The 25,868-nt window shown below is 36.2% G+C and overlaps 1 protein-coding gene across 1 annotated transcript in view; it reads left to right on the top strand.

The window, feature by feature from the left end:
- The window catches only part of LOC145664552 (thymidine kinase, cytosolic-like), a 55,213-nt gene that overhangs the window by 23,647 nt on the left and 5,698 nt on the right, over nt 1-25,868 (top strand). The window contains exons 2-3 of the mRNA XM_081731319.1: nt 20,407-20,646; nt 21,618-21,827. Of these exons, the coding sequence (XP_081587445.1) occupies nt 20,407-20,646; nt 21,618-21,827 (450 nt within the window). The remainder of the gene's footprint in view (nt 1-20,406; nt 20,647-21,617; nt 21,828-25,868) is intronic.

Consider the following 25,868-nt stretch of genomic DNA (forward strand, 5'->3'; position numbering starts at 1 on the left):
GAGGAAGCTGCTGTTCGACAGATGAAATTTCTTCCTTTGAAACAGTGTATATATTGATATCTCTGCAATGTTTTCTCATTTGTTCAATTAATGTCTACATCATATCCTTGAGCAATAAGGCATTCTGCGGTTCTTTCAAGAGTGGCCCCGACCCCATCGGGAGTACCTTTCTTATGTCCAGTTTCGGAATAGTTCTATGTAATATTCTTGCATTTTATAATTGATGTTGACAGGAAAGTAGCAAATTTTTCAGCAACTTGTGCGGATTTTTTCCTTTCGTAATGTTCTCTTGATGATGGTCGCCACCTTTTTCTCTTTATTCTTTGCTCTCTTTCGGATAATGACAATATGCTTTTTATTTTTCCTTCTTCCTTCCTCTTTCTCCACCTTTCTCGTTCTCTCCTCTTGAACTCTTCATATTTAATAGGATCATTCCTGATTACCAACCGACGTTTCTTTTCGGCATCCCTCTTTCTTTCTAGCTTTTCTTTTTCACTTAATCGTTTTCTCGGCATTTTAATCTGATATATAAACTTGTAACAAATATTACTTCTTATAGACTATTACACAAGAAACATTTAGAAATATAAGAAATTCATTGATATTGAAAGATTTTGATGAACAGTTTTTTTTCTTTCTTTTTCGTTAAACGCCTACGTACCAAATTGTACGTACCGAATTTATTTTTTCGGAATTTTTAATAAAGTTCTATTGAGACTCGTATGTGACAAGTAATGAGTTGGAAAAAATTACAAATTAGTTAAGAAGAAATAATCCAATATCAATCAATCAATCAAGAGAGGAAATAAACCAATATCAATTAATATACGCACCTGCTTTCCATGCACAAAAATATTTTTCTTATAGCTTCTTTAAAAGGTTTTTGTAGGTGCGCATAATACTTATAGATTGAGATGTTAGGTTAAAAACAGAGACCATACATCTTGACTTGACTGAAGTTTTACCTCCGGCTATCTGACAGCCGCAAAACTGAACTTCGCGAAACACTCCTTAAATGGGCTAGGATCCACCAGCCGGTCTTTGAGTGTAAATGATACGTGGTCAGCGTGTCGGCTTCTACGGCCGTTGTGATGGTCTGCGAGACCAGGTTTCAGTACATTTCTACTCAAGTGAGTTTTTCAATTTCCTCACTGTGCGAAGTAAACACCATTAATTTTTGAGCTTCCACCGGGAAACAAACCCAGAACCACGCACGAAAGGCAATGCACGAAACCAAGAGTAAGTAGAAGAGATTTGCATAGATATGTCAAGAGGAAAATAAGCGAAGCACAAAAGGCCACTTGTCAAGAAATTGCATCCGTTACTGACGTTAACGTAGAAAGATCTAGCAAAAGTCAACAGAAGTGTATTGATTGTGAAGGTTACTGGATACTGCTTGAAGAATTGAAAACCAAAGCCGTAACATCTGACAAACAAAGGAAATTTCAAATTCTAACTCTGACCTTATGTAGTTAGTCTATAGAAGAAACAACAGATGTATTTAGAGTTTCTAAACGAATGGTTAAAACAGCTAAAAATTTGAAACCAAAGCAAGGTATTCTTGCAGTTGCAGCAATGATAGGAAAACGATCGCTTTCTGAAGTATCAACTAGAGTACATCAATTTTATGAGGAAGATGAATCCAGCAGGATATGTCTTGGCAAAAAAGACTGTGTGCCGGTAAGAATTAATGGACAAAAGGTTTAGAAACAAAAACGGCTGTTGGAATATAATTTGAAAGAAATGTACGCTGCCCACACAATGAGATACGGACCTGACATAGGTTTTTCCAAGTTCTGTGAACTTCGACCAAAACGGTGTGTCATAGTTAGCGTTACAGGTTCACACAGTATTTGTCTCTGTACTTATCACCAGAAATATCAGGTTTTAGAAGACTTGTGTTAAGTTTCCTCCTTTGAGACTCAGGTGGATTGAATACAGATGTGTCTATTACTGGCTGACCCTTCAGCTTTATTGAAAGTTTTCTTTTCCTACAAACTTACACAGCTTCTGTCCTGGTTCAATATCTTTCCCACTTCTTTCTTTTAATATAACAGCTGTTTTTGTATCAATGACTCGTAGTGATTTATTTATTTATTTATTTTTTGGTAGTGTTGATTTATGGTAATCGAACGGGTTGCAACAGTGGAGTTGTAGGTCTTCATATTTAACCAGTAGCAGGTGTTCATGGTGAAGACATATAATTGCATCATCTGGTAGTACTTCATACCCTGTTCACATAAGTCATAATTATTTCTGTTCTTCTGTAAAATCTGCACACATTTTAAACCCACAACTTCTAGTGGCATACAGAGCCTTCATTTTTGCGCATATAGTACAATCTGGTAGACCGATATCTCTGCCATATTATCTGTAAGAGAAAATTTCTTAATGTAACTTGATGACAAAGAGCAAATATTAAATAAAATTACAACTTGCATAGATATACTATAGAAAATAAGTCGGTGGTAATTTTGTGAACTGACCTAGAATATAACTTACAACCATCAACAACAACAACAACAATAACAAAAAAAAATGACGACTTCATCCAACTTTATGGGGGTCTAAATATGGCACACATGAAACGTGCACACACTTTTTAGCCAACTTTGTTAATTTATTGTACAAGTTCTGAACCCTCAAGGGAATTTGTGACCAACTGACCTTCATCTACTGTAAAAGTTCTCCTAGAAAACAAATTTTGAAGGTTATCAGAGCTTTCAATTCAAAATGGGAGAAGGCGTTTGCTACTTGTTGCTGAGACAGGAGCCATTTTGAATACGCCCTACTACCGCAACCAATACAGATCTTCAACTCAAATTTGACCATTCTTCATTGTTGGTGTCAGATAACATTTGTGCAAAATTTGAAACAAATCGGAGATGATGAAGTGGGGACCATTGGTCCACTTGACATGGAATGACCCATTAAATGAAGGAAACTGATCCAAGTGATCCATCATGTTTAAGATATTATGCGTTTTTGAGTTATTTCCATGTGCTGATGCTAACTTAAACCCGAGGTACTCATCCGCTCTCCACCCCTCGAAGTGCTTGGGGTGCAATCCTCACCCTCTCCCCAAAAAAGTAGTGGAAGAGACCACGATTTTGAAAAAAAAAAAAAAAAGGACTTGTTTTGCGGGATAAATTTTATTCAATTTCTGAATTTTTTGCCTTTCCTGAAAGCATCATTATTGTATAATTAAAGTTCAGTTGTGTCATTTTCAATGAAAAATTATTTCCAAAATACCTCATGACCGAAACTTGCACTGTGGACAGCCCAGACTTAAAGACAAATTGGGTGGCCTAGTCAGTTGAGCGTTCATTTCGGGCGCTAAAGTTCCTGCGTTCAAAACGGGTGCGCGATATGCATTTTCTGTTTATTAAATACTGAGAAGGCGTGTTTTGAAGGAATTCTCCCCTTTCACCCCTCAAATTCGCATTCTTTTTGTTCGTACATTATTAACTCAATAACTACCAAGTATAAATGTTAAACAACGAGCTTTTATCTGACAGTAACCGTAAGGCGCCTTTCGGAATTGTGGAAGTACGCATTTTTAATGATTGAGTTCTTTCACCCGTGTAAATAATGTTCCTAGGCACAATTTTTATTTATTTATTTATTTTAGGAATAAACTGTTCTCTGCTCACTTTGTGGCGTGAGAATTTGGTTTTGCTTTCGTGATAATATTCTTTGCTGAAAATAATAATAATCACCGAAATGTGCGAATCTAATAGTTAATTATTAGTCATACAAAATAATAAACACATTATTACGAACATATTCAGTTGAATGAATAGCAGCCTGCGATTGAGTGTATATACCTTATTATGGTGTATTAAGTGCGCGATCTTTTTTTTTTAAAATATATATTTTAGTTCAGCATTCTCATTTCTTATCATAGGAACAAAATACTTAAACGGCTAGACAGAAACTTAAAAACTGGGTACGTGCCAAATGAAAAAAGAAGTAGCAAATGTAAGTTGATATGATTGCGATAAATCGATGTGGGTTACATGGCAAAAGAAAAATATTTTGTACAATCTTTAACAGGGTTTTATTTATGACAGCTTGGTGTTTTATAGGGACGATCGAGAAGCGGGAAGGGAAGTGCATAGTGACAGCTGTCTGATAACTTTATTGTGTATGTTTTAAATATCACTGTTGGTTTAGCGTTGAAATTGCAGAGGCAGGATTAAAAATGAACAGATGTTGTTCTGTTGTTCATTATTTATTGTAACCAGTATCCCTGTGCAAATAACAAGCTAGCCACTTTCAGGGTTGTTGGAATTTTCCTCAGTCCAAAAGTCCCCGGTATTATTATTATTATTATTGGAGGATAGGGGAACCCACCTCCAACAATATAGTTCAATACTTTGATTGAAATAATAACTGTAATGTGATTAAAAATACTCCAATTGTGTTTTCTACTACATGGCAAGTTTCGGAGTTAGTGAATTCGGCCACGTATTTATAGAAACGTCATTATCAGAACAGAATACTTTTTTAAAAAAGAAAAGGGAATCGTGCATAATGAATGTTATTTGCGCTTGATCAAATTCACTGTAACACTGTGCACCTGTAATCTATCATATAAAAATTAAAAGAAACTTGTTTATGATAGCATCACAAAAAAACTGCTAAACTGCTTGAAATGATTTTTTGGATACAGTTATCACATACCTTGAACTGGGTTTTTATCATGTTACTTTTATTAAAATGTGTATTCTAAGGGTAGAGGGTTAAAAAAAATCTATACGGAAAATTAAGTGTCTCATGATTCTGTGAAGTTAGGAATATGAAATTTAGTATATGAACTCCTCATTAAAAACAAGTAAATCCGTATCCCAGCTTTTTCGAGAATCCCATTTTAAAGGATGGAAGGAGGGAGGATTTTCTATAATTTATTTGCCTTGAAAGCGATGTTGCGTATTGTTTGTGTATGATCGCATTACGGAGAAACAATTGAACAGTTTCAAATGAATTTTTGAACACAGAAAGATGAAACTTGGTGTATAAACTTTTCATTAAAAATAAGTGGACACGTGTTCCAGCGTATTAGATATTTTTTTTTAAAGGGAAAAGAGGGGAGGGGATTGTCTATAATTCCTTTCTTCACGTTGAAAGCGATGCTATCTGTTTGTGATTACATTGCGGGGAAACGGTTGAACACTTTGAAATTAATTTTAGTACATAATGCATAGCTTGAGTTATTTTTATTTGTTTATTTATTTGTGTTAATTTGATTAAAGGGCGCATACTAATGGAAGTAAAATGAGTTCAAAATTTCAGCCATAAATACAGTATCTCACAATTCTGTCAGGAAGATGAAACTTTCTATATAAATTCCTAATTAAAGACAAGTGGACTCATGTCTCAACATTTTTAAAAACTTCCGTTTTGAAGGAAGAAGGGAGGGTATTATTTATAATTCCTTTCTTTACATCTATGTCTACATTGCCAGTTGTTTGTGATCGCGTCACGGGGAAACCGTTGAGTAGCTTGAAATGAGATTTTTAACATAGTTAGTACCTACCTCAAGCTGGGATTTTATCATGTAACTTTGCTTAAGGGCATGTCGTAAGGGAGAAAGGAATTTAAAATTTATACAAAAATTAGAATATCTTATAGTTATTATTACACTTCCATTTATGTTCAAATCTTAAGGATGGGAGGAGGCTCAAATATTTTCGATGAACCTAATTCTACCCATGAAAAAAAAAATGAATAAAAAGCAATAAGCAATGCGACTACATTCCCTTTGTTTTTGTAGTATATACTCGCACAAACATTAGTACAAACAAATAATAAAATGTCTTCTCCATGTGTCAGTTAATTACAAATCGAAAATGCTTCCACTTAAAAAAGGAAGTTACTAAAGATATACCTCTATCTTCTTAACACTGACGGCAATCAGAAACTCGAATTCTCGTATATCTGGTGGAGTATGTACGTATAGTATAATTATCGTGTGTTACAAAGGCCCTTAAATTGTTATTGTAAGAAAGCAAATTGACAACTTAAAAGGAATATTTGAAGAAGATCCATTTCCAATATTTCAGTCTATATCTCTGGTTCCTGAACTTGTACTATTTTAGTATTTGCCTAGCGTCTTTTGAGGGAAACTAAAGGAATCTTAAGTCAGGACTGCTCACGGATTTGAACTGTGTGTGTGTAATATGAGATTTTATTCCTCTTCTATATTATACTTTATTCTACAAAATTGTCCACCACAAAACCCACCCACTTGGCGGGAGCTGGGATTGAACCAGGAACCCGCAGCAGAGGTGAGCCACCTCAACCTCACAAGGAAATTTCATAGTTCCATGTGAACAACAGAATATTAATACTTGATGTCAATGATGTTTTAAGTAGGAATATGACTTTTTAAACATACGTACAAGTTTTAATAAAACCCAACACAGTGGTAACTTACACAGGTGTGGAATTGGAACAAACTATAAATTATACATACAACAGTCTCATAGTATTGAGAGCAAGGAAGCACATCATAGACACTGTATCTTCACTTGCAGTAATTCAGCGATTCGGTAGCCGACATGCAGAAATTGGCAAACTGTTCCCTAGAAGTGAAGCAGCATTCCATGTTGCTGAAAGAACAGCAATCCCAGAATTTAATTTCCACAAACTCTGTAACATTTAAAAAAGAACTAATAAAATCAGTTAAAATCGACGTTCTCTTTAAAGAAAAAAGAATATTTCACCTTATTACTCAGTATGAGCCAGGTAAGAGAGGAATACCAGATTGAAGTTTCGAATAGATTCTCGGTTTTAGAAGACTCGGAGTGCACTAGTGTTGAGGATACTTGGATTGAAATTAGAGATAGCATTAAAAGTTCAGCAATAGAAAAATTCGGACACGCGGAAATACGTAGAAACAAACCATGGTTCGACCAGGAATGCATAAAACTAGCAGAGAAGAGAAAACAGGCAAAATTACGCTGGCTACAAAATCCGAATGAAATAACTACACAAAATTTCGCAGATATCAGGCGGGAAACTTCCAAAACTTTTAGAAAAAAAGAAACGTTATTTTTTGAAAGCTAAAATTAAGGAACTTGAAGATAATAGTAAAAATAAAAATATTCGGGACATGTATAAGGGGATCAGCGAATTTAAGAAAGGCTATCAACCTCGTGTTTATATATTAAAGAAATCTGACGGAACAGTTCTCACTGATACGGATAGCTTCTTAAATAGATGGAAAGATTTCTTTGACGATTTGCTGAACACGCAGCCAAAAACTAATGTGCGTGGAGAAAAGGAGATACACACCGCAGAACCATATATTCCAGAACCCAATCGAATAGAAGTGGAAGCCGCTATAAAGAAATTAAAGAAACAAATCTCCGGGTGTAGATGAAATTCCGGCTGAGTTAATTTTAGCTGGAGGCGAAAAATTGTGGAACAAGATACACAAACTCATTCTCCTTATCTGGAACAAGGAAGAATTGCCACAAGAGTGGAAAGAGTCAATCATTGTTCCAATTCACAAGAAAGACGACAAAACTGACTGTAATAATTATCGAGGCATTTCTCTTCTGTCAACATCCTATAAAATCCTTTCAAATATTCTGTTAGCAAGATAGACCCCATACGCAGATGAAATTATTGGAGATTATCAGTGCGGATTTAGACGAAATCGATCAACTATCGACCAAATATTTACCATTCGCCAAATACTCGAAAAGAAGTGGGAATACAATACCCCGGTACATCAACTATTTATTGATTTTAGAAAGGCTTACGACTCGGTTAGGAGAGAAACATTATACAACGTTCTTACAGAGCTTGGAATACCGAGAAAGCTAATTAGATTAATTAAGATATGTTTAAGTGAATCCCAAAGTAAAGTCCGGGTAGGAAAATTTTTCTCCACGAGCTTTCACGTCGAAAATGGCCTGAAACAAGGAGATGCGTTGTCGCCATTATTATTTAACTTTGTGCTGGAATACGCCATAAGGAAAATCAAAGATAGCAACCAGGGCCTAGAGTTGAACGGCATTCACCAGGTTATGGCATATGCTGATGATGTAAATTTAATAGGGGATGATAGGAGAACAGTAGAAATAAATGCAGAGATATTATTAAACGCTTGCAGGGACATGGGTTTAGAAGTAAATGCAGAGAAAACCAAATACATGGAAGTGTGTCGGGACCGTAATACGGCAAATTGTGGAGGCGTTAAAATATTAAATAATACTTTTGATAAAGTGGATACTTTCAAATATTTAGGATCAATATTAACAGACGAAAATCATATTCACGAAGAAATTAAATGTCGACTAAAAGCAGGGAATTCGTGTTACTATTCGGTTCAAAATCTCTTGTCGTCGCGAATTCTGTCGAGGAATTCGAAGCTTAAAATATATAAAACGATAATCATGCCTGTTGTTCTGTATGGTTGCGAAACATGGTCGCTTACTCTGAGGGAAGAACATAGACTGAAAGTATTTGAGAACAGGACCCTGAGAAGAATATTCGGACCCAAGAGGAACGAGAATGGGGAATGGCGGAAGCTTCATAACGAGGAACTACATAGTTTATACGGTTTACCCAACATTGTTAGGGTCGTCAAGTCTAGGAGGCTTAGGTGGGCAGGTCATGTAGCTAGAATGGAAGAAAGTAGAAACGCTTTCAAAGTCTTGACTGGTAGACCCATAGGAAAACGACCATTAGGAAGACCTAGGCGCAGATGGGAGGATAATATTAAGATGGATCTCGCAGAGATAGGAATACAAAGTAGAAACTGGATCCAATTAGCTAAGGATAGAAGTCAGTGGACAGCTTTTGTGAACGCGGCACTGAACCTCCGGGTTCCATAGGCCATAGAGTTAGTTAGTTAGTTAGAGGTAGTCAGTGGACTAACAAACCAAGATATTGCAGATTTAACGAAATAACTAGTGCAAAAATTCTTACCGCTCCTGTGATTTCGACCTTAAAAAAACTGCATTTTTGCTAAGTAAATCAAAATACGAAAAAATGTCAGTATTTAAGACACTGAAAAGGAACCATTTTGGAACTAACAGATTCCGCCATTAAAACCTCTGTGTATTTTTAATCGTGTAAACGTATCAAAACGCATTTATCGCTGATGGAGTTAGTTGCGATTAACTAATGGATGACACTTCTGTTCATAATGGAAAAAGTTAGAACAACAAATGAGTTCGTTTAGTTTTATGTGAACTTGTGATGCAAGTATGATGCACAAATTGCTGCATAGTATGTATGTGCGTGTGACATACTATTAACTTATATTCTACAAAAAGAAAAGGATCTTATTGTTAGGTGTATGTATGCATATTGATATACATGGTGTTAATGAACTATACCGACAAACTGTAAGAGGTGATTCCTTACATCAAAATAAGAGAAAAAGTTCATATGGATCTGTGGGCAAAAGTGCATTGTTTCAGAGCTAGGGCTGCCCAAAATCTCGAAAGAGCAAAATTCCAAGAGGCCCTATGTCGAATTCGAGAAACTGTGGATGGTGATCCTTATCAGCATAAAGGGAGTTACGCATACGCAATCCAAAAATGCATATTTCATTAGTGTTCAATAGGTGTACAGAGTATTCCATGCAGGGTGAAATTCTCAGACATGCCATCAACCGAATTTTGATATATGCTCTGATTTTATGATTGGTCCAAAGTAGGCAAACGATAAGCCTTGATAGCAGTGAACACGGAATCCTTTCGCGCGAGGTCGGAAGTATTAAGGATTGTCAGCAGCACGGTCTCTCGTACTCGGGAAAACGCATGCTGCAATGTTTTCTTTCACGCTTATAAGTGAAGAAAACGTGAAATGTACCGTGACGAAATGCATCACATCACACGTTATTCCGAACACAAAAGAACATGGAATTACGGATTGATTGATTGCGGTTCCTAACATTTCCGCCTTCCCTTCGAAGCATTAGATGTCCATTGTTGTCAAGGCTTACCTCCTGCCTACTTTGGACCCTCCTTGAAATCAGGGTATATCTGAAAACTCTATTGAAAGCATATCTGAGAATTATAACCTGTAGGGAATACCCTCTACACCTTATGCACTTTTGAATTGTGTATGCGTGGTTTCCTTTACGCTGATAAGGACCATCATCCACAGTTTCTAGAATTCGAAATAGGGCTTCTTAAAATTTGGCTTTTTCGCGATTTTGGACAGCCCTAGCTCTGAAACTATGCACTTTTCACCATAGGTTCATATGAGCTTTTTCTCTTATTTTGATGTGAGGAATCAATTCTTATAGTTTGTCGGTATAGTTCATTAACACCCTATATTAAATTAGCTCAGACCGTTTAAGTGTAATGGCAGATCCTTACGTATATCACAGTTGTCAACTAAAATACTTTGAAAAGCGAGTTTCCTTGACTTTTATAGAAACAACGAAGAAAACTAGGAATTCATGGGTTTGGTCCAAAGTTAGTACACAAGAAGAAAATGATGGTAAGTGATATTAGTCCTAACTTGGCGTTAATATCCTAAACATGTTATACAGAGGGGTCACAAACGTAGAATTTCACCAGTACGTGTAGCACCTGTAACCACTTCGAGCGGCAACGCAAGTAGCATTTGGGCAGGTTGTATTTCATACAGATGTTGGATGTCGTAATGGGATGTGGTATTCCACGCTTATTGTAGTTCTTAGCGTGGGAAGGCGATGGACACTGCTGGAGCCTGAATGACGATCAGGTGCTGTCTCATGTGTGTTTAGTAAGGCTTAGCTCTTCAAACCTGGCAGGTCAGGGTAGAATATGCATACCGAGTTCATATTTGATTGCTTTGGTAGCTTGAGGACCTGCACTATGCTGCTGAAAGACGGGTCTCGTAAAGTGCGCAGATAAAATCAGAGGATAAGAGTAACGACATCACGACTGTACAATGCATTAGTCTTTTTTCCCTGAATGATGACTAGAGGCAAGCGAAATGTGTAGCTTGTTATTGTCATCATACCAGAATGCAAAATATGGATCCTGTATTGCAAGTGAGAACACAGGCTGGAGTTGCATGTTTACCTCCATGTCTACGGACATGCACGCCGCACACCGTCGTCATTATGCTAGATAGGAACAGCCTTCCATTTGCCTTGCCTTCTCATCTTGACACCACCGAAAATGTTCTTGGTGATATAGGTGTAAGGAATGCGGGAACTTAGATCTGTCTCCAACACTCAGATGTGTTTTGTTTCTTTGCTCACATGAAAACCGCGGTGGGCCTGATTGCAGGGACTGTCCAGGTGTGTTGCGGGGCATGTTCTATTCCTTTCATCGTGCGCACCACCAATGAACCACCCAACTTCTCGTGGCCATCTGTACTGCCACGCTCGAAGTCACTTAAATAACAATAGGTATTTGCTGGCTCGTCCTAGGATTGCAGACATACTGTAATCTATACAGGGAGTCCATAAAGTCCTGCAGAAAAGTAAAACTCTAACTTGGAAACGGTATAAATTGTATAAATTTTTGGGGTTGGAAGAACGGAAGTTTAAAGTTTTGTTCTGGCCACAATGCTCGATGACGTTTGCGCTGGTAATCACGTGACTTAATATGGCGTCTATTAAAGAAAAGGCACAATGTGTTTTGTGGTTTGCGGAATTAAAATTTTGCGTTTCAGTGCGGAGAAAGTTCCAAACAACGTATGGGAAAACGTCCCCAGCAGAAACAAATATCAAGAGATGGTACGAGAAGATCAAAGAAACGGGAAGTGTCAGATTTACCACGTAGTGGAAGGCCAGAAACGAGTGACGATGTGACTCATATGTCACACGAGCTGTTAGAGGAAGACGACATGAGAATGGAATTCTGTGGGTCAATGCTTACCCGATTACAAGAAGATGGTAACCTTCTGTCTCGATTTGTTTTCAGATGAAGCCACATTTCATGTGTCGGAAAAAGTGAACAGGCACAACTGCCGAATTTGGGTGGTGGAAAACCCACGTGAATTCGAGGAGCACAAGCGGGATAGTCCCAAAGTCAATATGTGGTTCAAGCTGTTTGAATGGACCACATTATCGGCCCTTTTTTTCTTCGAGGAAGAGACGGTAAATGGTAACAATTATCTGAACATGCTACAGACATTCCTTTTGCCAGAACTTACTAGGTTAGGCATCCTTAATGAGGTCCACATGCAACAAGATGGGGCACCACCGCACTATGCCCTTCAAGTTTGACAGTTTCTTAGCGAAGAATTTAAGGAGAAATGGATTGGCCGAAAAGGACCCACACCTTGGCCTGCAAGATCACCAGATTTGTCGCCTTGTGATTACTGGCTGTGGGGGCACGTGAAGACCAAGGTGTATTCGCAGAAGCCAGCTAATCTGCACGATCTCAAGAACAAAATAACTGATGTGATTTTGAACATTCCAAACGAGCACCTCCAACACGCAATTCTTGGTTTCCCAAAAACACTGCAAGAGTGTTTGGACGTGAATGGTGCGCAATTGAAGGTTTGGCGATGAACCTTAACTAGCTGAAACAAAACTTTGAACCTTTCTGTAAGTACACCAAAAAATATTTGTTAATACATTATGTAGTTTCCAAGTTATAGAGTTTTACTTTCCTAGAAGACTTTCTGGACTCCCTGTACGTAATGGATTGACATACATTAAACTTGCCGTGTTGCCAGACGGCAAACTAGTAGCTGCGTGCTCTCTTTACCGTATATAACACCTAGATGGAATCTGCTGGTTCTTATACACCGATGACAGATAACTTCTCGATGAAGAATACTAATTTTAGTTCTATAGAAAGTAATATATTATTACAAACAATCATATATACAGGATGATGCCAAAGGTAAGTCCAAATTTCTGAAGGTGATTTCACTGAGGACGGATAAAAATATATATATATATTAGGGATGGCCAAAATTTTCCGGAATCCGGATTCCGGAAATTTTGTTTTCCGGAATCGGAAAATTTACTTTCCGGAATTCGGAAAAATTCCGGAATTCGGAAAAATTCCGGAATTCGGAAAAATTCCGGAATTCAGAAAAATTCCGGAATTCGGAAAAATTCCGGAATTCAGAAAAAATCCGGAATTCGGAAAAATTCCGGAATTCGGAAAAATTCCGGATTTCGGAAAAATTCCGGAATTCGGAAAAATTCCGGATTTCGGAAAAATTCCGACATTCGGAAAAAATCCGGAATTTAGAAAAATTCCGGAATTCGGAAAAATTCCGGAATTCAGAAAAATTCCGGATTTCGGAAAAATTCCGGAATTCGGAAAAATTCCGACATTCGGAAAAATTCCGACATTCGGAAAAATTCCGACATTCGGAAAAATTCCGGAATTTAGAAAAATTCCGGAATTTAGAAAAATTCCGGAATTCGGAAAAATTCCGGATTTCGGAAAAATTCCGGAATTCAGAAAAAATCCGGAATTTTTCCGAGATCCGGAATTTTTCCGATTTTACTTTCCGGATTCCGGAAAGTAAAAATTCTGGAATTGGCCATCCTTAGCTAGTAGTTGTTAAAAGAGAAACACAATAATGAATAGGCTATATATACTGTATTAATTTCTTGTAGTTGGATATGTCTTTATCATTTACGTAGACAATTGCTACTGCAGTTATTTACTACTTTATGAGAAAGATCTTATTTTCACACACAAAAAAGTCGCCGGTATGTCTCAAACATTATCGCGTTCCCACCTGCAGCTGCTCCAAAGCACTGCAAACTACTTTTTAATCAGGCGAAAGGCAGTGAAGGAAAATAAATCTCAACAAATATTCTAATAACATTCGCTTATTGTCAACATACCTACAGTGAGCGCAGAAAGTGTTCGTACACCGTGCATAGTTTATATTGAAAACAGCTAGCATGAGAACGGGAGGTGGAAAAATATATATATAACCAGAATTAAGACTACACATTCATACATTTTATTTCTATATACAAGAGAAAGGCCAAACAAACACAATCACTGTTTTGTTCAGAAGAAAAGAGAGAATTCCTTTTTTGTAAACGCAAAAAGTCACCGTACACTTATGCTTGAATTAATGCTTATAAAGTATATTACGTTATTTAATATTTTGTGGGATTACCCTGTGCGTTAATGATTGTCTGTAATCTTCGTGGCATTGATTTCACCTGTAGTAGTTCGTAGTTCTGTAGCTTCGGGACTGATTATGTCCCATTCTTCTTGAATAGCTTTTCTTAGGCCTTCTTTAGTAGACAAGCTGTGCCTTCTGATTCTTGTCTCCAGAACAGATCATAGATGTTCTATGGGGTTCATGTCTGGGGATTGGGGAGGTGTGCGAAGCTGTTTCAAGGTATTATAGAGTCAGGGGCGGGTCCAGAGGGGGCAATCGCCCCCCCCCACAAGAGGAAACTCTTATTTTATACATAAATAAACCCATCCATAACAAGTTTGGAGCTCTTAAAAGTAGCAGTATTACCGCCGACCGCCCCCCCCCCCAGAAGTCCGTCCTGGATCCGCCCCTGGCAAACCTTGCAGACAGGCCTTGTTCAACAGTACAAACAATAATTGCGATGTATAATGTTTCTATCACTGTGCGAAACCATAAAAAAAATAATAAAAAAAGAACTCGAAGACCAAGAGTGTTGAGTGAACAAGTTAAACGTTACATTATTAGGGAAAGAAAAAAGGTTCCAAAAAGTAGTGCTGTGCAATTGGCAACGGATCTGGAAACACGCGGTGTTAAAGTATCAGCCAGTACAGTGCGGAATATTTGCAGGGTATCATGGTCGGATAGCCAGGAAAATGTTCTGGGTGAACAAGACAAATCGTATAAAGAGACTAAAGTTTGAAAAAGAGTATAAAGATAAGGGATCAGGCTTCTTTCTGGAATAGGGTCATGTTTTCGGACGAAAATAAATTTAATTTTATCGAGTCCAATGGGAGGCGTATGGTATGGCGCAAGGTGAATACAGAGATGAATCCTCAAAATCTCGTCTCTAAAGTAAGACACGGAGGAGGGTCCGTGCTCGTCTGGGGTTGTATGAGTGCCTCAGGAGTGGGTCGTCTCCACCTTATCGATGGAGTGATGATCTACAAAGTGTATATTAACATATTAAAGGAATATCTCCATACTAGTGGGCAGAAGATGGTTCTTGAAAACAATTTATTGTTCAGCAAGACAACGACTCCAAACATACAGCGGAAAATACTCGATTGTGGCTACTCTATACAGGGGCGGATCCAGGACGGACTTCTGGGGAAGGGGCGGTCGGCAGTAATACTGCTACTTTTAAGAGCTCCAAACTTGTTATGGATGGGTTTATTTATATATAAAATAAGAAAGTTTCCTCATGTGGGGGGGGCGATGGCCCCGATCGCCCCCCTCTGGATCTGCCCCTGAGGTTTGCTATCTTTCTCAAAGACTTACCCTTCTTATGCACTTTAATAATTACTTTTCTTGTCTCCTCATTTGTTTCTGTTCGGTTGCTTCCCATTTCGACAGCCCACCGTGCAGTTTTTTCACTCCTATTCACAACTAAACTCATTCTGTTACTCGTCATGCTATACAGAGGTGTATACTCAGGTGAATACTAGTGAACCCCAGTTGTGGTATCTTTGTTTCGTATTCGTACGTCAGGTGTACGATCACTTTTTGCGTCTACTCTATATATTTTCTAGGGAATTTATTTACTTTCTGACCATTAAACTTGTCTTTGTGGTTCTTTATTGATATATTCATAAAGCTTAGTTTTCATTATTCATATTGTGTGTGTTATTACACTTCTTAAATTTTCTGTTTCTTTTTCGCAGGCATTCTCGTTTCAATAGCATAGGTGTACGAACACTTTCTGCGCTCACTGTATGTACAGTAAATACAAATTGACTTTACGAAGTATACAATGTAATTGTTCAATAATTAACATAAGCAGGCATTCATTAATTTATATTAATATAATAGTTAACAAAACTAATAAGCGGGTGATTGATGACTCAGTGGTAGAGTTTTCATCTATGGTATTCTAACCCAGGACATGTGGGTTTTCGATGGCTAATTTTGTGTTCGAAAATTTTCCCGGTGGTACTCTTGGTTCCCTTTCTTATATTTGTTCCATCATCACTCATTAACGAATTTAGTTTATCAAAACTCTATAGCCATATATTCATTCTGTCCGTCAGTGAAACAAACAGTCTCAAGAACTATCTGATGGATTACCAATCAATTTTGGCCATGATGTACAGAGTCAATAGTTAAGAATCGAGTTCCCTGATGAATGTAATATTCAAACCGGAAGCGGTACAAATCAACCATTTCCGGTTTTAACGTTAATCATTATATAGTAAATATGGTAATAGATAGCGAGAAGCGGTTTCCAGTAATCGACATATATAACATTCATGTAGATAGCATGTTACCCAGTTTGTGCATCTGCTGAAAATAATGAGCTTAGGTATTTAGAGAGCATTTTCCGCTTTAGAAAATGTGTGCTTGGTAAAGAATGTAGAGATTTAGCTGAGTCAGGCACGTAGCTAGAATATGGTAATAGGAAGGGGGGGGGGTCTGTCACGAAATACTATGGTTATTTACCAGGGGCTCAATCATTCTAAACTATTTTATTGGCAACATATATTGATTCGTTTAGCCAAGATTTCTAATGGGGGCATGATACTGTGGTTACACACCAGAGGCTCGATCAATCTAAATATTTTACTGACACCATACCCATATTGATTGGTTAGGACAATAAAATGAGGATATATTAGTAAGTATTTTAATAAGAAGCTATGAAGAAATCTCGAGTAAAAAATTATTAAAAAGTATTGAAAAAGATATAGTCTTCCGAGGTCATTCGAACGGTGTCGAGAATTTTGCGTCTGGGAAATTTGCGCCCTACCTCAAGAACAGGGAAAATTGCGCCTGCGATGTACCTCCACCGGGAAGTTTGAGACCTGCGAAATAAAAGAACCTATTGGAGCTTACGCATTTCCTCGGAGGGGCTGACATTACAGCATAAACAATCCTCCCCCCACAACCATGCCATTTGTGATTTATTTTCCATTGTGGCTATATAAGGGGAGAATAAACTTCAATATAAGCCAAAAGAACACAACGGATCAACGCAATCACTGCTTCTTCCAGAGATGATTTTGGGGGAACACTGGCCTCCCCAGAGCTCTCAGAGTGCCCCCTCGGAGGAGACCAAAATAATACGTCTATAATATAATAATAAATAGAATAGTACCAGCAGTGACCCCCCTCCGGAATACTAAATGTGCCCCCCGGAACATTTTTCCTGAAAGAACGACTGAACGCAATTGTGTGTTTGAAGTGTAATTCCAGCAAGTAAACACACTGTACATAGTTTTCTTGATAATATTACTGAACTGATTTTACATTCACTTTACATTTTCTTTTCTATATTTTGTGTCCTGAAAAGCCAAACAACTCTCAAGGATTGTGAACAGAGATATCTGGGTAGAGCCAAACAGCCTTTTGTAGATTAAATTATACTCTTTGATTATATTAATAAATAATTATATATCAGTCATTTATACGTTTATTGTAAATTTTGTAGTATAATGAAAAATTGTATTTGTATGGATTGCCCTTTAGTGAACTAAAATTGTATTTTTTTTTCATTTGTTCGGAATATTATAACGGATGGAGTAACTCACTGAGACGATGAGAGGCAAGCCTAGTTCAAGTGCGAGTGGAAGTTACTTTACACAATACAATAATAAGTTGAATTGTAGGGCGCTAACATCCCAGTGCAAATATATAGCCGGCGCATTTTCCCCTCTTTTTGGGGTAGGGCGCAAACATTCCAGTGCAAATATATTGCGAGTGCATTTTTTCCTATTTTTGTGGTAGGGCGCAAAATTCTCGCATTCAAGGAAAATATAATGTCCGTGAAGTTGACAAGCCACTTATGTCAGACTCCAATTTCGACTTTAAACGTCGCTAGTGCTAAGTTAGTGTTCGATAGTGACGCAAATCGTTAGTACTCCAACTGCATGCCAACACGCCCACTTCTAAGAATCATCTCAAAAGTGAGGTTAACCATTAGAGCAAGTAAGTGCTCATTGGTGCCATTAACATTAACGTTAAAGCCTCCATCGTACGGCCCTTTGAGTAATAATAACACCACGTTTTTTGCTAGTCTCAATGCGTCCCTATATTCTCGCGAATATTCTGACGTGCCCAAGTTAGTTACTTTTTTTTTGGGACTATTGTTTATGTTATTGTTTATTGTTTATTGCTAGTCTGCAGAGTAGTCCTTACATTAATATGCCATTGTCCTTGATAATCATTGCGTATTTACAAGCAATTTGTTATTACTGTTAGAAGATATCAAAAAACAAGATAAAATATACTACTTAACGGTTCATATTTTTCTTTTACAGTACATAAACGATTAATAATAATAATAATAATAATAATAATAAGAAGAAGAAGAAGAAGAAGACTATTCCAGCATAAAAGTTATCAATTGCATTACACTGGCAACAAGCGACGCATATTTTAACTTCATAAAAAATCGTTTCTCACGATTTTCTGGAAAACTACGTATGATAACATCTTCATTATGTCAAGTTGTTTATCTCAGTGTAATATCTGTCTTACCTCTGGACAATATCACAGTAAAACAAAAATTAAATATTAGGAGTACATCGTACTTTTGGACTACATCTCATTAACCATGGGAAGATTGAGTAGTGTATACTTTAAGATATAAGTTTCAGCTTAACTTGCATCATATATTCTTAGGATTACAAAAAGGAAATTTGTTCGTATGCATTTGAACAAAATTCTTAGGATTACAAAAAGAAAAAATAATTTTTCCGAATTCCGGAATTTTTCCGAAATCCGGATTTTTTCCGAATTCCGGAATTTTTCCGAAATCCGGATTTTTTCCGAATTCCGGAATTTTTCCGAAATCCGGATTTTTTCCGAATTCCGGAATTTTTCCGAATTCCGGATTTTTTCTGAATTCCGGAATTTTTCCGAATTCCGGAATTTTTCCGAATTCCGGAATTTTTCCGAATTCCGGAATTTTTTCCGAATTCCGGAATTTTTCCGAATTCCGGAATTTTTCCGAAATACGGAATTTTTCCGAATTCCGGAATTTTTCCGAAATCCGGAATTTTTCCGAAATCCGGATTTTTTCCGAAATCCGGAATTTTTCCGAATTCCGGAATTTTTCCGAAATCCGGAATTTTCCGATTTTACTTTCCGGATTCCGGAAAGTAAAAATTCCGGAATTGGCCATCCCTAATATATATCAATATTACATCATAACGCATCGTTCTGGAAATAAGCAGCATACTCGAGAGATACGCACTAGATAGAAAAGACTCACTAGATAGATAAGCGTCTTGCAAGAAACAACGGAAATAGAAGTCTGTGGTGTGCTGATGACTGTTTCCACGGTAACTTATTGATGGCCTATCCACTTCTACTTCCATACACTGTGGTGTGTGCTGTGTCTTTGGTCACCCTGTATATCCAAAAGTATGCGGTATGACCATAGTTCGAAATATTAAAAGATTGTAACGAATTAAAAATAAAGCATACGAAAATTTAATTGACTAAATTAAAAATGAACATAAAAAAATAACTTTAAAATGACATTTACTATTATCTAATGAGATTTTTTTTTTTAATTATGAAAGTTAATGAAAATTTAATGGATAAAGTTGAGATGGGAAAATTAGTGTGCTAATGTGAAAAGTTATTGTTTTCAAACAAAACTGATAATTAATCATAAAACTCAGAAGTATTCATTTCGCACAATTTGGGAAAAAATTAACAAATAATATTTTAATCGTTACGATTCTTTTTAGAACTACTATCAATTAAAAATTAACTTTAAAAGAATTAATTGAATAAATTGAAAATTAAGAAAACTTTTAACTGATTAATCGTTTATTTTTTTCTAATGGATTAATTACAAGCCTGGATGACATATATATATATATAAACATAGACTATTTTGTTATCTAGCCTGGTATTAGAAGATTGGTGAAGTGTGGACGGGTCTTCGCCCACTATCTAGTATTAATTGTCTACACCTGTGGCAATGGAAAGTCGTATAAAAATCGGGGAAATATTATTCGTAAAGCATAATATTCATTTTAGATAGAAAACGTATAGAGATGAATTTAGCTTTCCAAGCATACAATTACTGTTATAGGGACACTTCTAAGATACATGATCAACATAGGATATTAAGTAACACCCATTTTAAGGGAAATATAAGATTCTACAGATTTGATATCTAGTTACGCAGCCGAGTAAACTTGTTTTACTACTCAGTAAAACCTATGTTAAGTCACCCATGGTTTGTACAGCGAACTCAGTAATAAGACTATGCAATTTTCGTGTATATATATAAAAAATATGCAAACATACGCAAAATGCCAAGTATTACAGAGTACTTTACTTTATTTTTTTTTTTTCCAGGTTATCTTTGGACCCATGTTCTCTGGGAAAACAACCGAATTAATTCGTCGCTTGAAACGATACCAGATAGCTAAATACAGATGTCTTATTGTTAAATATGCTCACGATGACCGCTACGAGAAGACTGGTATAGCAACACACGACCAGCAGACTCTATCTGCAGTTTCATCATTGGAGTTAACGAGCATGAAGCAGAGTGCTTTTGATTTTGACGTTATTGGCATTGACGAAGGCCAATTCGTAAGTATCAACATAGATGTAAGCTTAAGTCAAATTCGACATTAGGTTTGATTTTCATGCACCAAACTGGATTGGTGTGGAAATTTGAATTTCAGGGTTCCCAGGGAAACCTAAAAACCAGGGTATTTTGGTTACGTCGAGGAAAAGGTTCTAAAATCGATGCATGTGAAAAAAAATTTAGAAGTTTATGAATAGGAGGGAACATTCGAGGAAATGAGTATATGTAGCATATTTAGAATTGCACTTTTAAATCACGCATCAATATATCGTCGTGAGAAAAAGGAAGCAGACGCTTTAGATACATTAAGGAATAATAAACTGTCTGTGTCATGATTTGTGGTGTAAAACTTTTGGCTTATGTTTTAAGTCAGAGTGCGTAACTGATCCATGTAGTCAGCTTACTTTCATACATCGTTTGCTCATAATGTATCCTAAACTGTTTCGATACACGCTACAGCCTTCTTCAATCGGCGAATATTTGTGCTTAAGTAATTGCTTTCTTATAATATGTAAAATACGGACGTGATTACTAGAAGCATAAAGATTTACTATTTAAGAAAACCGGTAGTGTTCATCGAAAGCGTTTCTGAATAGATTGATGATAATCGTGCATTAAGGTAACCACTTTATTTCCATAATTATGTTTTAGTTGCCAACATTACAGCTGAAGAGTTCAGCGGAAGAGAGAGATTTTCTACAAATTATTGCAAATTTCATGTATCCTATAATTTCTATCATAGTTTCATGAGCCATGAATTGCAAGTATGTTTAGATCTCAGTTTAAGGTATGGTACATGGTCGTCAAAATTTAGAAATTTAAGAAATATTTTACGAATTATTTCACGTTTTTCTGACCTGTCTGAATCCATGACGCCTTCAAATCTGACGAGAATAAATATACATAAACATGTTTAGTCGTTATTTTTCATGATTTAACTCTCGTTATTTTTACATTTTGTATTCACTTCTAGTTTCCAGACACTGTGCAGTTCGCTGAAGAAATGGCTGATAATGGAAAAATAGTGATTGTAGCAGCATTGGACGCAACGTTTCAACGCGTGGGATTTGGCAATATTTTGAATTTAGTACCATTAGCAGAAAGTGTTGTTAAGCTCAGGGCTGTGTGTATGAGATGCTATTCCGATGCTTCGTACACAAAACGAATCGGATCTGAGATGGAGGTATGTTTTAAGAGTACATCGTTATTTTAATTCCAAGGTAACTTCGTGACTAATAATTAGGTGTGATTATGTGTCTTATACATATAGTTGGAACAAACAAATCCCGAAGCAGGCATGAGAAACAAGTTATAAATCAGCATAGAAATACTGTAACGTGTCCATAGAAGTTTAACTATGAACTCTTATGCTGTTGTTTCATCAGACAGAGAATTTTTAAATATTATTTTGAATTTTGTTCTAATAGATATATTTTTATTTTTATACATACTGTTAAGAATAATAAATAGATCTACTAAACATTTTCAACAGGTGCAGGGTTGTTTAAAAATCAATTTAAATGTAAGAGATACGATATGTAGCTATTGAGAACTGTATATTGAAATACCAGAAAAATACAAATGCAACAAAACCTGCATATTGAAACCCAATCAAAATTGAAAGCTAATGAGATACCTGAGCATGATGTGATTTCATTCGTGCGGAAATCTCTGGTTCAATCTTCACGACGCATATTAAGTCATTTTCAACTGGTAAGCGATTTCTCGTCTTTGTTATAATGCTTACCATGGAATAAAAGACACTTTCGCACAGATACGATGTAGCAAATGAAATTATTACTTTTAAAGCAGCAGATACCAGATTAGGATATTCTTCTCTCCTCTTCAGCCAGAACTTGTCCAAGTCTTCGTAACAGAAAACCAGTTGCAAGGATTTGTCCCACGATAATTCTATTAGCTGGTCAAGAAGTTGGGGGCTTAGATCAGCTACTTTGATGGTCTCTTCAATGATGGGGTTTAATATCCATCTTCAACCAGCACTTTCATCGTAGGAAATATATCACTGTTACTGTATCCACTATATACAAGAAATGGATTCTACTCTTACAGAAATAGATGGATATCGTGAGATTTCCGCAATAAGTATATTAAAAATTCCACACAAGCTTATTATAAACCGGAAATTATAAGAAGGTCGCTGGCAAGACGATGTGATAAAATGGGGTCGTGATAGGGATTAGGTTGAGAACTACTGCTCTAGAGTAATATTTTAAACGTAATAAAACAATTAAAAAAATATAACTGTATTTCGTAGTTGAGCTTTTGGTAGGAAGGAGAATTGCCAAGTTTATGTTGCGATTATATTAATATACTTTACTTTATTTCAACGTAAACTCAGGATTACTTAAATTACAATTAATAGATTACTAGGAGTGTTGTGTATAAAATAAATGTGTTCAAAGTAAGAAGAACTGTAATATTTAAATTTAGGGTTCCAAGTTAGAATACTTAAAAATTACCCTTTAATTCAACAACAAAACATAACTTGATTGAATAATTTTCTAAGTTATGAGACAGTTGTATTAAGTAAAGTGTTTTCGTCTCGGACGTTTCTTTTCAGAATCAAGGCTGCATGAGACAAAACCTCCTGCTTACAACAGAATTCGAATTAGTGCTTGGGTTTATATCCGAGGCAAGCACTCTTAGCGAGAATCGAACCCGCGATCACGTATGTTAACTAGTTCACTATGAAAGGGCATGTTTAGTTGTAAAAAAATTAATATTCACTAGTTCTGGATAGTATATTTTTCAGTTGCACTGAAGATTAATTTCGAAATTTAAATTGATAGTTGAGAAGAAAATTGACGTAGGAAATATCCTTTCCCTTTATTCAATCGTAAAATTTCGTTAAATATATAATACTAAGCACCATGTCCAAAGAACTCTTTAAGAGAGTTTATTAGTAAGCGTATGAAGTCATAATTTACTTTTTTACGATTATTTCTTTAAAATAGTTTAATAAATATTATTGTACTTTAGTATTAGGAAGTTTCGTAGAGAAAGGGTAAGATATTGACATTTAAAGTACAGCTGACTTAATTCAAACATAAACTATTCCCCTTGAAAACTTTTGAAAACATTGGTAAAAATCGAACTTTTGAACCTCCTCTTTGGGTAATTCGAAGTAATTAAGTGCAAGAATTTTTAATGTTGGCCCAATTATAAACACAATAATGCAGTTTCAAGTGCCTCTTCAATTATCCAGAAGCCGTAGAGAAGAGTGACACAAAAACACAATCTGTCTGATGATGATAAAGATGACGACAAAATAGGCGATAAAGTAAAGAAGGAGCGTGTATCAACCTCTTGTAAATTTTTCGAAGTGGTTGAAATTATAAGATATTCTCAGCGTGAACCAAATGTTACTAGTGTATTTTACGCAATAAATAAAATTGAAGATTTTGTTGCTCTTACAAAAACAAACCAAGGCAAATATCAGTCTCGAACTTCCCTAAGTGAGAGCAGATAATTTAGGTTGTTTCTCGTGTATGTAGTTTTATTTGTTAATTCAGTGTATGCGGTTTTGTGCTTACATGTGTTCTCTATGGTGAGTGTGACTTGCTATGTGCGAGTAAATGTCGTTCATGTCTTTGCGTTTTTTTACAATGCAAATAATAAGCTACGTTCTTGGCAGTCTACTGCATTTTAATATATGTAGGTGTTAATGAAATACATCGAAAAACTAAAAGAGGTAATTCCTCGTATCAAAATCAGAAGAAAGAAGGAAAAATTGAAATGGACCTGTGGGGAGAAAACGCAGTTTCAGAGCTAGGTTCTTGCAAAAGCTTGAAATTCAGGGGCGTCATTTCAGACTTCGCTTGAGGGGGGCAAGAGCACCACCGACATAAGACTTTCCCGTATTGTACTAGTATATTAGTAGACAATCGATTAAAATATATGTATTCCTCAAACCCTTGGGGGGGGGGCAATTGCCCCCTCCTGCACCCCCTAAATGACGCCCCTGGTGAAATTTCACGAGAAACCGTGGTAATGGCGGTCCCTAAAGCTTCGGATTTCCCGCTGACCCAGTACGTGTTCACTGCTGTCAGATCTTTAGGTTTTGTCTACTTTGGACCTGCCTTTAAGTCAGAGCATGTGTAAAAATTTACCGTGTAGAGAATACTGTGCACACACATTGCTGAAATAGGCACTTTTGGATGGTGTGTGTGTGACATTCTTTACACTGATTATAGACCGAACTCCACGGTTCCTTGTGTTCGAATTAATGCGTGTTGTAATATAGTTTTTCCACGCTTTGAATAGCCCTAGTTCTGAAACTACAGTTTTCTCCGTAGGTCCGTATAAACTTGTTTTCTTATTTTGATGAGAGGAATCGCCTCTTGAAGTTCGTCTGCATAATTCATTAGTACCTTGTATATGTTCTTGAATTCAGGTATTTTAAAATGCATGTTTTGAACTTTGTTTTACCTACTAATAAAAAGAATATGCTATATTTATAAAATGGCGAAAAAATGGATGGGAGACATAAGCCATTGTATCCGAGTCTCATTTTTTTTTTCTATTTATTATTATTATTAATGTCTAATTTTAAAGTGGAAAAAGTAGTTTGATGTAAATAATATTTAAAAAGAAATTGACATAAATCTATTCATGTTTACACCGTTCGAGCATAGGAAAGCCTTTTTAAACAAAATGAGATAAGGCAGTCTTAATGTCCCTGCTGTTCAGAGAAATTAGTTGTGCCACTGCTTGAATTCCTTGTTGTTGTTTGTTATATACCAATTACTGGAATATTTTTTTAAAGATCTACCAGTAAAGTTTATCTTACAATATTTCGCAGACCCACTTCAGGAACGTAGGATATCTAAAAGTCTGCATCACACTGTATTATAAAATGAATATCTGCACTGATGTCTTTTTCAAGAGCTTAATTAGTTAAACTTGTTCCAATAAAGATGCTTAACGGCGTTCATTGTCTACGCAATTTGTCTTAGCCTATTGACTTGTATGAGGAATTATTTTTGTATTTTGTTTGAAGTGAAGTGGAATTTAAATTATGTGGTTTTACTTCTTAATATTCCTTCCTTTTCAAAGTAAATTGACATTACATATATATTTAATATGATTATTAATATTAAATTTGATTATTAAGTATTAACATTGTTTATATCAAAGTTTAATTTCACAAAGAGAGAGAGATTTAGATAAATTTGGAGAATAAAGTAACTGTTCTAAAGAAAGT

The sequence above is a fragment of the Thermobia domestica genome, chromosome 11 (genome assembly GCF_964235325.1).
Source record: "Thermobia domestica chromosome 11, izTheDome1.hap1.1, whole genome shotgun sequence".
In the NCBI taxonomy this organism is placed as follows: Eukaryota; Metazoa; Arthropoda; class Insecta; order Zygentoma; family Lepismatidae; genus Thermobia; species Thermobia domestica.